Consider the following 14,910-nt stretch of genomic DNA (forward strand, 5'->3'; position numbering starts at 1 on the left):
GAATCTGCCTTCAGGCAAGACAAGCAGGGTTGGCTGCAGGCAGCAGTCAGTAGTGTGGGAGCATAGACAAACAGGCTCCCATGGAGCCTCAAGCTCTATTGATGCCCCGCAAGGCTACAGGATCCATGGGTTGGCTCTGCCCACAGGTAGCGCAGCACATGGTTGAGTCAAAAGACTAGCTCAGACAGCAGCACACGAGTATGTAGGTAAAATTGTGCTGAAGATCATCCAACAGTGGTTGCAGCAGTACACTGAAAGGGAGCTGCCAGAGGCTGAGGCCTGATTCAGAAGAGGACGGAAAACATGGGATCTCATTACTGATGTCAGAGGGATCTTGGTGTTCAATCCTCGCTGTGATCAAGCTGATTCTGACTGGTGTGCAACCCCTCAGGCACCAGGCATAGCTGCTCCAAGAGTTCTGGAAGATCTAGGATTTTCTTCTGACACTGCAGGCAGGAGTCTCAACCACCAACCTCTCAAAGAGCAGCCTAACATGGACTCGTTTGCACTGCAGGGGCACACAAACTGCCGGAAGCACCAATGAAATCTGTTACGACAGAGGCTGAGCTGGAGTGCTCCTAAGAAGAGGAGATGGAGAGACTTCTCACGTTCTTTGGACGCATCACCGAAAGAGACCAGTCCCCAGAGAAGGACATCTATGCTGGGCGAGGCAAGAGAGTCAACAAAAAGAAAGGCTCTGGATGAGATGGATAGACACGGTGGCTACAGCAATAGGCTCACCCATAACTGCAATGTGAGGGGGGTGCCAGACTGGGCAGGCAGTTTTACTCTGTTGTCGCTCTGAATGGGAACAGACTCGCTGGAACGTGGTCATCAAAGCTGGCCAGCCCCAAGAATAAGGGTCAGGCTTCACAGTTCAGGTTCCTCTGGATTTAGTGCTGTGCGCACTGACGAAGCCGAAGTTGGCAGGCAACACAGCAAGCCCTCTCAAGACCCATGGGCTGTGCCTCGTGCACTGACATGGTCAGCCTCTCAGGGTGTCAGGAAGCCCCTGTCTCAGTTGTAGTCCACGCTGCCACCACCATCATGGGAAGGAAATACTCCTGGCTCCGCTGGGTCACCCCTTCCATTTCAGGATGAGCCCAAAGCAGGACTCCAGGGCTGGTCCCACGGTGCGTGTATGCGTGCTGGGTGGGGTGTGGGGGGCACCTGGTACCAGGATGGGCTTGAACCACACACAAAAGCATGTACAGGTCAACTACAAGACCGCTCGGCCTCCAAGTGACCTTACAAAGAAAGGTAGCCTCCCCCAACTGCTGTTAGGAATGGGCTCTGTACGGTGGGCACGCATGGACTGGGGCACGCATGGACTGCGGGGTCTGGCTGACCATCCACCCAGTGGCCCGATTTGAACTCAGCGCGGTAGTCTGGGCACCATTGACTGGGCCTCACCTCCTCCTCTGAGCCTCCTGGAATGCCCTCAGCTCAGCTGACCACTTGGGGGTGGGGAGGGGTTGCTATGCTTGTGCACCAGGGGAAGTGGTCCAGGGAGCAGCCAGCGAGCGCCCCCCAGCCCAGCCTGCAGTCCAGGTCCGAGGCCTAGCGCATGGCACAGGCCAATTCAGGAGTTCTTATCATCACAGAAAACTCCCAGCTTGAGAACTACCAAATTACAACAAGCCATTACAACAAATAAATCAGCAAAAATCAGGAGGCATTCATGCCCTGGTTCTCTCTGCTGGAGACTATTCATCAAGGCCCAGAGGAAAGGGTGCTGTGAGGATGGGGTATAAAAAGCTGGGCTTCAAGAACTAGCTAAGAAACCAGACCGTGAGCAAAGCGAAGCCCCCAAGCAACAGAGGCTCACTCAAGGACACCAGCCAGCCACGCAGACCTGGGTTGGGAGCGGCCACGCTGGGTGCTTGTTTGCATGGCTGAAATCTTCCAGCAGCTGCAGCGGCTTGGTCTCCCGCTCAGCTCGGTGCCTGGGGCCGGACACGCCATCTGCACTTTTCATCTGGACCTCCAATTATAGTCCTCGCTCATCAGCATTGCCTCCCCGGGTGAGCGGCGTGCTAGCACCCCAAGATTAGCACTTCCTTGAAGCTGGGGTACAGGCCTCTTTCCCACCACTGTCCATACCATGCATCATAAGGCTGTTGATTCCACAAACTCAATTGAGAAGGTTTCAGGTGTGTCGACATGAGCATGAATCTTCTTGTTTTATAGAGAGGAAATCTGAGATCCACGGAGGTTACAGGGGGCATAAGCTTGGCATTGAAGACTCATTGAAAGAGTGAATGACAGGCTCTAGGGCTGCAGCACAAACCTCCTGATTTGGAGCCTAGTGTTCTTTGCTGTGTGGACCATCAGCTCCGGCTGATAAAGGTGGAAGACGGCTCCGTGGTAACCTATGACCACCAGCTCTTCCTCCTAGCCAGTTGCGTACAATTGGGAATCCACAAATGTGTGATGCCCTGGGTGGTCATTTACTTGGCTAAAAATAGAATTCTTTGTTTTGCACATAGACTACTTTAGATATATATACATAGACATTTCTTCCCCAAGGTTACATATAGTCTAAGATTGGCTTCATTTCATGAAGCACCTTAACATTTCACAGACCAGGTAACGTTTTCTAGACCAGGCCTACTTGGCGACTCAGAGGGTTTAGGCAAAAGGGCCCGAAAACACTTTGATCCAGCCCCTATCTTTGCCAATAAAGTTTTATTGGGACAGAGCTATGCTCCATTCATGCATGCCTTGTCTGTGGAGCGATCATACTAAAATGGCCGAGCTGAATAGTGGCCACAGAGTGATGATCTGCAAATGCAGATATAGATTAATCTGTCATTGACCAGATCAGTGTTGCTGAGCCTGATTTAGAGACTCCTCTAGACACTTACATTTTTGTTTCACTGTCTTTGTCTCTCCCTTCCTCACCCACCATCGACGGCTCACCCCACGATGGTGACAGCATCTCTTCTAAGGAGAGAGTCTGCCTGAGCAGACCAGGGCGCTTGTGTGTAACAGCAGGCTTCCTATCAGAGAACTGGAGGCCCAGGAGAGCCAGCACTCACTCCTGGTCTACCTTATACTTTTCTTCTCCTTAGACCTCTTACCAAGAACAAGACTTTAGCCAGTTTAGCTTAGGGCTCAGAATGTTTTTGGAAGGAGCCTCTGCAGACTTGAAAAAACAGAACCCAGGTCTCATTTTCAAATGGAAATGTAGAGTGCGGTGAATTCATCTGGAGTCCAAAAGGTCATGGGAGAAGTGTCCTTAACAGTGTAGGGAGTCAGCGCTCCTTGGGAGGTTCACCCCTTCCTTCCCCACACCACACTGCACTTCTCTCTCTGTGCCATGGCCATCATGCTCTCCTGGCCCCCGGCAGGCCCTCAACAACTCCTGACTCACTGCGTTGTCTCAAAGTGAAGCTCATGGACGCAGAGGAGAGTTGGGAATCTGGAGCTGGGTTCAAGCAGGCCTCGCGAGGTAGAGGGAGTCAAAGGGGATAATGGATGTCGCTGTAATCACAGACAGAAGCTCACCCCCTCTCCATAGAAAAGAGGGGGAGAAGCACTGCCCATTGGGATGAGAGGCGCATCCTCAATGGCAAGCTCTCTCCAAAGGTGAGCTGCAGCCGGAGGCCAAGGGCACTTCCAAACCTTGGATTCTCACTGTCCCACAAATAGACCCATTGTCATTTGGCTGAGATAGGCTCTCCAAGATGAAGTCCAACCAGCCCCACCATGCTAGCCCATGTTCCAGGGGTGAAAACAAAGGCCTGGGCCAGTGGCATGTACAGGTTAGCGGCAGAGCTTGGAGAAGACTCTCGAGTTGTGTTATAGGCACTCGCGTTGTGTGATAGACTCCACTGACGGGACCACAAGCAGCTTCACTCTGTCGCACCTTCTCCTCCCTCTCCTTGTCCTACATCCCCCTCCCGAGTGGCTCTCAGACACTCTGACTCATCCTGTCCCTAAAGGGCAAAGTAGAACTGTCCCCAGAGGATTTGCAAAACTGTCATCTCCATGGAAGCCACTGTCACACTCTCCTGCATTGCCACTGATGGGCTCGACCTGTCAGCTGCTGTGCTCATATCGGAGTGCTTAACCACAGGGGCCGGGGGTTCTTAAGTGAAGGTTGGGGAAGTTAACTAATCGTACAGTCTAAATAGCTAGGGAAGTCTTAAATCGTTTAGGGAAGTTAAGCAATCTTACAAATCATAGAACTAATCAGAGCTACCAGTTGAACCCATGTTTATTCATTCAAAGATTTTTTTTTCAATTATACCTTGCTGTTTGGGGTGGAGGATATCACATTTTCTAAAGCTTCATAACTTCCACGTTAGCAGTTCAACTGTGTGTCAATTCAACCATAACTCAAATTTAATAACTAAGCCTGAGAATTCACAAAGAGATGAGAGTGCATCTGTGTAACCACACTCTAAGGTTGGAAGATTCTTTTTTGCAAGGGGGGGGGGCGCTAAGATAATCACACGCTTTTCAAAGGTGCAAGGGGCACCAGACATGATTGAGCCCCACATTTCCCTAATATCTGGGTGAGCAGAAGCAGCACGGAAAAGCTATGTGACCCATGTTCTTTGGTGGTCTGAGTTTCTATGGGTGGAAATAACAGAGAATGTTTCATGGCGGATAGTTCCCGGCCCCGGCACTCTGTCCACCTCTGTGTGCAGATGGGAGGCCCCTAGGCCTGCCACAGCTTTGAAGGTTTCAAGCAGATAGTAAAATCTTTTTGATTGGTGGTCTAAGCCCATGGGCGTGCCCCCAATCAGCAGCATGGGATCTCCGTTTATAGCCCGAATCTTCTTCTGCCAAGATTTCAGTCTTGGACTGGCTATTTTTACATCCTTATAAAATGCCCACTAATGTGAAATTACCTTCAGAGTAGATTGCCTGGATGAGGTCTACCTTCTTCCCGCAGAGCAAGTTGACTCATCGGAGATCTGGGATCCTGGGCACCAGGTAGAACCTCATGGAGAGGAGCTTCAGCATTTTGATATCACCTCGCCTTACACCGTATTGTGAGAAACAAGTATGCACTGATACTTTATCTCTTGAAGTTAATATCTAGAAAGTCACACTGCAGCCTACTGATAAGGACCAATTCTCCGCTCTCAGTACCAGCTAAAGAGTTTCCTGAACACTCGCTGGGTTCTGTCCCACAATTCTGATTACAGTCAGGAGTGAGCTTCCTTGGCTGCTAGGACGCTCCTTCTGCAATTCCACAACACAGACTTGGCAGAATGAACCTGCATGGAGCCGACAGGAGCTTGAATCTTCTTCTTTATATTCAGTTTCCTTTTCATACAATTCCCTTTGTTATTCCATTTCTTGTGTCGAGTATTATTTTAAATGCATACAATGGTCAAAGTTGACACCGAGCCTTTGGAGGCACGAGGTGGGAAGAACTAGTGACGGATGGGGGTGGGAAAGGACAGAATGAAGGTCATGCATCTCCTGGCCAGTGGCTCAGATGCGGGGAGCGGGACCAGGTTGAGAAACAGAGTTAGTACTTGTCACTGCATCAACTCTGTAACAAGGGTCGTTTTGTCTTTTATCTTTTTCTGGCGCAAAACCTTTCCCCCAGTGTTTCCTATTTCTCTGAAATCTTCTCAAGGTGACCCAGATTCTGACCCCCCTTACCTTTGCTGCGACGGCGGCTGCGGTACTGCTCTGTATAGAAGGTCAGCTGCGTTTCGTCGTCCGCCTCTGAACCCGACGTCCCTTTGGTTCTGCCAAAGCTGAGTGCCCCTGCAAGAAGAGCCAAAGCCATCAGCATTCGCCCTGGCCCCCAGAAACTTGTTAAGTCCCTCACCCATCCCCAAGAGCAGCCAGCACACCCCCCAGGCTTCCTTCTCTCTGTGAGTCTCAAATGGCCCAGGAGGCTGCCTGATGAAGGAACAGAGGTCAGGCTCCTCAAGGAAGCTGACTTAGGTTCCTGGTGGGGGCGCTTAAGAGCATCCTGACTGGGTGACCCTGGGGAGATACCCCACCTTTCTGAGCCTTGACTGCTTTGTTTCAAGATGGGAGCAGTGACTATTAACCTTGTGGGGTTGGTTTGCAGATTACAGGAGAAATGAAATATATCGTGCCAGGTCCCTAGTGAGTACTACATAATTGACAGCTATTCTTACTTAGTCTGATAAGCCTACCTCTAAAAAAATACTCCAGGCAAGATAATTTTGCAAATATTTCAGTCAAATGCTTACTATATACCAGGAACACAAAGATACATGTGGCCCAGTCCCTGACAGGCAGGGCTTCATAAGCTAGTCTGAGGGACAGATGAGATCCTAAGGAGCCTTAAAGGTAATTCATGGCTTGTGCTTACCAGGCAATGCGACACTAGGAATAAGGAAGGGAGAGCAATCCATCGCCACAAGGAGCGTCTGGGAAGGCTTTATGGTGAAGGAAAGATTTAAATCAGGGCCTGATGGATGGATGGGGCTTCAGAGGTAGAAAAAGGCCTTCAACGGGTGTAAAACACTGGAGCAATGGCTGAGGGTGGGGACTGCGAAGGTGAAGCTGGAAAGGATAAAGGGTTCCAGATGTCCAAATAAGGACTGGGGACTTTGGGGTTTGCATGTCATGAAGGATCCTGAGCAGGGAATGAACCCTTTCTAGTATGTTCTAATAGGTAGAAAAGACCAAGAGGCAACAACATCTGATATTTGCCCCCAAATGTGCCCTCCTCCATGATCTGTCCTTGGTTTAGTTCAAACCTTTCCCTCCCCCTAGCAAAGAAATGCAGCAGGCCTGGAAACAAGAGGAGACTCAGGATTTCCGGCAAGGGACTTCTTTGTTTAAAGCTCGTGTTAGAAATGGAGTTGGCAGGGACTTCACGGAACTTCTGGCAGAGGGAGGAGAGGGAGGAAGAAAGGAAGGGAGGGCAAGAGAGGAAAGAAGGGAAAGAGCCCTGTTGGCATAGTGAGCTACCCATTGAGCCTCTAAGGGCAAAGCCAGCTGTTCGAACTCAGCAGTGACTCCCTGCGTGGGAGAAAGATGAGGCTGAGCACTCCTGTAAAGGGTCAATGCCTCTGAAACCCAAAGCACCAGCTCTTTCCTATCCGTAGGGTTACTGCGAATCAGAATGGACACGATGGCAGTGCGTTTTGAGAGTTGTGTTTCTTAGGCAAGGGAAAAAGGAGAACACCTGAAAAAATAGTTCTCTAGGGACAAGGAGCATCTGTCAGGCTCGGACTGTGTTTTGGATAGCAGGGAAGGGAGAAGGGGTCTGTACCTGTCCGCAGCCCACCCCAGATACTTTCACACTCTCTTTGGTGCCAACTCCAAACTTTTCGACATTCTAGCTAAATATGCTCCCCATTCCTGCCTTCTTGTCTCCCCTACTTTTTCCTTTCCAAAATAGACTCATCCCTCCCATGGTGAAAGTGGCGATCATGAGTCTCACCCTAATGGTGTGGGAGAGAGGGGATAAAAAATAAAATTTAAAAAGCCAACCCAAAAGAGAAGAAAAAACACTCAACCTGCAATTGCAGAATAAAAATAGGTATGACTCTAGGTCATACCTAGGTTTAGTTCTTGCAATGACCCCAGGAGGTCGGTTACGACTTTTATTCCCATTTTAATGGAGGAGCAAACAAAGGGAACTTAAGCCTTTTGTTCGGGGTCCTCAAGCTTATAAATAGTCACTTGAGAGTTTATGTCCTCAGTCTCTAAGCGTGTAGACAGTAAATATGGGTAGATACCTCATTTACTGCCCGGAGCAGTTCCCATATAGAATGTATCATGAACCTTGTTAGACAGGTGAATACAGTGCCTGTCACAGAGGGGATGTGAGCAAGGAAGGAAGGTGCAGAGCTGGGGTTGAAATCAGATCTGTTCATCTGCAAAGTCTGCCTCACAACTATAGTCGCCCGGGAAAGTGTGTGTGTGTGTGTGTGTGTGTGTGTGTGTGTGTGTGTGTGTGTGTAGGCAATTGTATGTTGGAACAGGCCCTATGCCAGAGGCCAGTGCATGCCTCTTCTTGTCCTATGAGCCTTGTGCAAATGACAGAGCTCTGATCAGACTTTGCCAGGTCAATGTGGTTCCTCCACTGCCCTGTCTCTATCACAAGAACATCACACCCCTGAAACTCACAGCAGCACCTCTTCTCCAGGGGTTCCCTCCACCCTCAACCCCACCCCGGACTCTCATTTCTCTCCTGGAACTCTGAATGCACTATTTTCAAAGAGGAAACTGGAGGCTCAGAGATGGTATCTCTAGACCAGCTCTCCCAATACAAAGGTTAAGCATACCATATAGTAATTTTAGCTGTCCTAGTAGCCTCATTTAAAAGGTAACAATAAATAGGTACCATGCATTTCCAAAATATAATTTACAGAACCAATCGATCCAAACTGTTATCATTTAACAGGCGATTCCCATAGGACCTTAATAATTTTATATTATTTTTGTCCCACGACGAACTTTCAAACTCCAGTGTGCATTTTTATGTTTGCTTGATTTAAGTCTCAGTAGAGATTAACTACTAGTTGCAGTGCTCACCACATTTCTGAAGCCACTCCAAAAAAATTAAAAAATATATTCTGCTGTACCCTTTAAATGCCAGTGTGTAGGATTAGGCAAGAAAGGCAGGTCACAGGTTACACTAAGCTGTTTGAACATTTTGTAAAGGTGACTCAGATGGAAAACTGTGCTGCTGAGATTCCCCAGGCGCCCTGGGGGCACAGAGGTGGGTTACATGCTAGGTTTTTAAAATACAAGCTCAGTCATTTGTCCAAGGGACAACAGAGAGAGGCATTCCGCTCTCTAAAAGATTTACAGCCTCAGAAACCCACAGCAGCGGATCTACTCTGTCCTCTAGGGTTGCTAGGAGCCAGAATTAATCGAACTGCAGCGAGTTTTCTTGGTTTGTCTAAGGTTCCAGATGATTTATATGATTAGCTATGTCTGCCCAATGTCAACGCCATGGCTACTTCATGTTCAACGGAAGTTACTGTTGCCTGGACCTGCTTCATTCTCACACTCCCACGTCTGATACCCTCAGTGGCCCTATGCCAGGAAAGCCCAACGCATCCTGGTTGGCCCTCAGTCTCTGGACACACGATGCCCTCTTCTAGGGAGTGGTTCCTGTGGTGTTTTGTGCCACAATGCTTTGTGGTGATGTATAGGTTTGCACTGGTTAAATTTTGGCAGTAATTTGCCAGGATTGTCTCCTTCATCTGAAATGTGTTTACTATGGATGAGTCTGATGACATCGGGAATTCTGGTGACATTGCGCCCAAATTCATCACAACCTGTGAGATGCTGCAGTAAACGGATCAATGAGTTGGCTTTGATAATTGTGGAATCCTGGAACCGTGGAAAGTCCCCATGGAGTCAGATATGCGTTGTGATTCCAATTCATACGCCAAGTTGCGTGGCCTTGAGCCAAGCACCTAACCACCCTGATGCCATCTTTAAAGGGGGGTGATAACTCTGCTCTACACAGCCATTTTGAGGAAAAGGTATGTCAACATGGCGCCCAGAGCCAGGAGAAGGAGGCTCACTGTTGGCATGAATGCATGTAACGCTGGCATGAACGTGGGAGAAGAAAAGGCACCAGTGCTGTGTGAGAGTGGCATCGTGGGGAGATGGCAGCCATACAGGCGCAAAGACTAGGAATGTACACATCCTCTGAAGAGGCCACAGGCCAATTGTGGCTGGATTTGGAGATGATTCAGATGTCTGGAAAGGGGTCCCCTCAGTTAGCATTTTAATATGGAGTTGGTGATTTAGTGCACTAACGTGCACCCGTTCATTACAAGAGCTGCTCAGGCATCCCATCGGGGGTCGAGAGATAGTGAGTCTGGTCAGAGCCGGCAAGAGGCTAGCTAGATGCTGGAATGGGCAGCATCTCTGTCAAGGTCCCTTGGACCTCTGCTCCCAAATGGGTGCCTATAGTCAGTTATCCACGAGGGGAGGGGTTACAAACATGCCGTGATGAGGTCAGCACTGCCCTGGGCTCTTGATCTACAACGTTCCCCATCTCCACCTCACTACAAGTCAGAGGCACCTGACCCACCATCCAAAGAGAAGCAGCTGCGTGCTGCTTATCTAGGATCACGCAAATCACAAATCAGATCGGGTCTGAGTTCTGAAACCGTCTATGCACACAAAAAGATACTAACAAGAGAAAATAAACAAGGTCATCAATCATTTGCAACGCAAAACCACAAGAAGATATGACCTAGGTAGTCCTAACTAAAAACCCAAACAACCCCAAAGATGAAAAAAAAATCACAAACGTTGGCAAGGACGTGAAGATAGGAGCAGAGAGTGGGACACCAGGCTGAAATCGGTGCAGCCGTTCCTCAGGAGGTGGGCTGAGCAGCACCAGGAACAAAATCCATGACAGTAAATTATAAATGGGGATAAAGGTGAAAAGGCAGATGATTCATTATATGTGTGTACCACAATTGTTTTTTGAAATGGGAAAACATGAAACAGAATTACCATATATAATCCAAGAATTCCGCTTCTAGATATCTACCTGAAATGCTTTAAAACAAGGATTCACACAAACACTTGGCTGTTCATAGCAGCATTATTCACAATTGCCCAAAGGTATACAATCCACATATTCATTAGCTGACGAATGGATTGACAAAATGTGGTATGTCCATAAAATGAAACAGTACTCAGCCACGAAAGGAACAAAGTTCAAACGTGTGGGTTCAGTCCCAGATTTTCCATCCTATTCCATTGGTCTACATGTTTATCTGAACAGTAATTTAAAAAATGGGTAGGTTACAGTAGATTCATCGTACTTTTTGAAACTAGGAAATGTGAATGTCTCTCTTTGTCCCTCTCTCTTCAAAACTTTATGCTTTGGGGACCCCTTGTGATTCCACATGAAGCTAGAGATTGTTTTTACCCATGTCTGCAAAAAGGCCGTTAGAAGTGTGATTGAGATTGCCCTCAATCTGTAAACAATTGCTTTCTGCCGTACTGCCATCTGAAGACATTACGTCATCTAATCAAAGAACACAGAATGTTCTTCTCATTGATGTTGGTCTTCCTTTTCTTTTATCTACATTTTCACACTCTACTTTTCTATATTCAGGTCTTCCCCCTCTCTTTATGAGGTGATTTTTCCATTTTAGATACGATTATAAATGGAATTATTACCTTGATTCCCCACCCCCACCCCCAGACTCTTCATTTCGGATTTTTAATGGGTTAGTGGAGTAGCCATTGATGCTGTGGAATTGTTTAGTAGCTCGAGTACATGTCTTATGGATTATTTGGGATATTCTGTGTATAGAATCGTGCCGTCTCCAAATAGAGAGACAGTTGTACTTCTTTCTTTCTAGTTTGCGTGCCTTTTCTTTTTCTAACTTGGCTGCCCTGGCTACAACTTCTAGTAAAATGCCGAACAGCAGAGATGAAAGCAGTCATCCCCATCTTTATCCTGGTCTTTGAGCGAATGCTTTTAGATCATGGAGTCCAAAGTTTGCTGTGTGTGTTTGAATAAACACCTGTTTTGTTGTGAAATCTCCCTTCTCTCCTTAGTCTACAGCGTATTACACTCAGAAAGGATATGCGATTTTGTCAAATATCTCTTCTGCATCACTTGAGTTGATCATGTGGTTCTTTTTCCAACTCTATTAATATGATGTATTACATGATTGATTGTTCTTGTGTCGAACCACACTTACGTCCCTGGAATGAATCCCACTTGGTCATGGTTATTAACAGTTCATTTGATGTTATGTGAGTTTTACCTTTCTAAAAGAATCAGAAGCACAATGAAACCAGAATCAGTTCTCTTTGTCTCCTCACAATAGTGATCTCAGAACTACAGAACCAGGGAATGGGAGAGGGTAAGCAGACGCAGAGAAGATGTCACAGAACCATCTCAAAGGAGGGTCAGCAAAAAGATCTCTTGATGCCTAGTCTAGCGTGGAGAGAGAATAGGGTGACAGACTGGTTCCTCCTGGGACCATAAGTTCAAAAAAAAAAATGAAATTCAAACTTACTGTCATTGAGTCAATTTTGACTTATAACAACCCCGTGGGACAGGATAGAACTGCCCCTATGGGTTTTTGAGATGATAACTGTTGATGGCAGTAGAAAACCTCAGTTTTCTTCCAAGAAGGAGCTGGTGGTTTCAAACTGCTGTCTTGAGCTTAGCAACCCATGGAGTAAGCACTATGCCACCAGGGCCTCTTCCAGGGACCAGAAGTCACCTCAAGTACTCATAATCACTCAAACAGCACACATTAACATATTCATTTATACATTAACATATTTATTCATTCATCCAACAGTTACTAAGTGCACCCTGGTGTACCAAGCTCTGTTAGAAGCACTGAGGGTAAACCAGGGAATAAGCCATTTCCACAAGTTTACTTTCTGGTCAGGAAGCATTGAAGATGCTCAATGAATGATATTAAGTTCTTTATGTGGGAATTGGTGTCAGATTTGGGTGATTAAAAATGGAATTATACAGAGGTTTTTTATTTACCCCCTCAAGATGCAATACATATTTGGTGGTAAGCTAAGGATCTGCTCTGGGGCAAATGAAAGCAATTGTGCAATTGGAAAGGCAGATTATGGGGAAGATGAGAAAAGGAGCCAGGGTGCACAGACTTCTCTATCTTATGGAAGTTCCTCATCTTTTTCCTTGGCAAATCCACCCCGCCGCCGGCTGCCCATCCACGGACCTGCTTCACCAGCCTCTGGCAAACCCACCTTCCACAGCCACCTCCTACTCTTGCTATCATGATGGATGGCGGTGACATGTTAAATTATTCAGGCCCCGTGTCTTCCTTGAGCTGGTGACAACGATATTGCATTTTTAGATTGCCCAGCACCGCGCTAGATAAAGAAATATGTGACTAGGGAATGCAAAACCCATCTGACCCTTAAGTGCCCCGGGAATACAAATAGAGCCAGTCAGGGGAAGAGGAGAGCAGCAGCAAAAACTGCCCCCACACAACTCAAAAGTGCTCCGAGCCAAACTACAGGTATGCTAAGCATCCACTTCTTGGAGAAGCGTTGGCTACAATAGCTACCTGTCACAGGGTACTTCCTAAAGGCTAGACACTGCATCAGCCACACACATTGCTGGCTATACCCCTTGCTGTGAACACAGAGGCGTGGGAGGTACACGAGAGCTTATGGCAGCACTATCAGTGTCCCCACCTTCAGTCACACACACAGCAAATCATGCATGGCTTGGATTCAACACCTGCTTTGGGTCTATTTTTGTTATTCTCCAGGAGAGCTGAATCTACAGCATTTTTGAGGACTTATGCTGAACAAATCAGTCTTGAAAGAAGTACAGCCAAACTGCTCCTTTGAGGAAAGGATGGCGAGATTCCACTCATGTACTTTGGACATGTTGTCAGGAGAGACCAATCCCTGGAGAAAGGCATCCTGCTTGGTCAAGTAGAGGAGCGGTGAAAAAGAGGAAGGCCCTCAATGAGACAGATGGGCTGACACCATGGCTGCAACAATGGGCTCAACGGAAGAACAATTGTGCGGTGGCATAGAGAGGCTCGCTACGCGCTGGAACGGACTCAAAGGTGACCCCTAGCAGTAACAACCACATGCTTACTGTTAACTGGTAGTTGTTATGGTTTAAAAACTACCTAAGGTAAAAATAACATCAAACCCCACTGTTTGTAATCTGGGGGAGAAATGGGCATACCTCAGAAGCCCATTTATGGAGGACTGGCTAAAAAAGCATCTCTCTAAAATGGGTTTTCCTGACACCATTGAGTATGAGACCCAAAATCTATATTAATTGACCTCCATGTCTTCTCCATGACCCATTGCTGCGTGGAAAAGTGTACAGAGTAGACTGCCAAGAGAGATCCCACTTATGTAAGTATAGACACATTTGTTGACATTTAGTGTGAATCTCTCTGTTTGTATGTAGGTGTGCATGTGTGGAATGAAACACATATATGAGGGAGCTTCAAAAGATGCATGGAAAAATTCCATCATATCTTCATTTTATTGTGCATACGTTTTAGCTTAATAAAGATGACGGTCAAAAGCCACTCTCAGGCACGCTCAACTCAAGTAACAAACGGAAGTTGCGACACACTGCAGAACTGCAAGTAAATGAAGTTCCCACACAGTTTGCAAAGTGCACATACATGTAAAATATCTAACTTTGCAAATATACGTGCATGGCAAAAGGCATATACTAAAGTGCTACAGTGGTTATTCTCTAAGTAGTAAGATGTAGGCTATTCAAAATAATCTTGTTATTGTTACTAAACTGCATTTAAAAATTTTCTTTCAATAGACAGCTAGTGCTTTGGGAATGAGAGAAACAAATTTAATATGAGTTTATTTTTTGAATAAGTGGTTTTTATTGATTCAGCTTAAGTCCAGTCTCCCTTTGACTTGCAGCGTAATACGGCCATCTCATTGTGTTTGCAGAAATTCTCGGTCAGGCTAGAGAAGAGGAGTGTTGTGGGTGTCTATTGCTAAATAATATGTCGTCCCAAACTGAGGGCCATAAAGCTGTGGTGGCTTTATGATACCCTTGGTTTCCAAGAGTCAGGAATCTGGTAAGGACACAGAGGAGGTGGTTTGGGAAGATCAGCTGGAATACGCCAAACATCTGGGGTGACTCAGCTCAATTTATCTCCAAATGCAGTCCTCCAACTTCTCACCCAGAGGTGCAAAACGTTTCAGTTAACCTTCACCCAATAGCCCCTGAAAGTAAAGCTGTATATTCTGGAATATGTCATGGCACCCATGACCTAGTGTACTGGGTAGATAGAGCTGCTGTCAGGTGCTGTTGAGTCAGTTCTGAGTCACAGCTATATGTGCACCACAGCACGGGAAACACCCCTGGCTCATAACTTTTGTGCCAGCTTCACCATGGCCACTAGTTGGGAGCCCACTGCTGCAGCCAAGGCATCCATCCATCTGGTCAAGGGTCTTCTTTATTGCTGC

At 47.0% G+C, this 14,910-nt stretch overlaps 1 protein-coding gene across 8 annotated transcripts in view; it reads right to left on the reverse strand.

The window, feature by feature from the left end:
- ASTN2 (astrotactin 2) overlaps positions 1 to 14,910 on the reverse strand; it is a 1,111,474-nt gene that overhangs the window by 732,441 nt on the left and 364,123 nt on the right. For all 8 annotated transcript variants that reach the window (XM_075560396.1, XM_075560395.1, XM_075560402.1 and 5 more), the window contains one exon: positions 5,629 to 5,736. In XM_075560396.1, coding sequence (XP_075416511.1) covers positions 5,629 to 5,736 — 108 coding nt within the window. The remainder of the gene's footprint in view (positions 1 to 5,628; positions 5,737 to 14,910) is intronic.

This window comes from Tenrec ecaudatus, chromosome 10 (assembly GCF_050624435.1).
Source record: "Tenrec ecaudatus isolate mTenEca1 chromosome 10, mTenEca1.hap1, whole genome shotgun sequence".
NCBI classification, from domain to species: domain Eukaryota; kingdom Metazoa; phylum Chordata; class Mammalia; order Afrosoricida; family Tenrecidae; genus Tenrec; species Tenrec ecaudatus.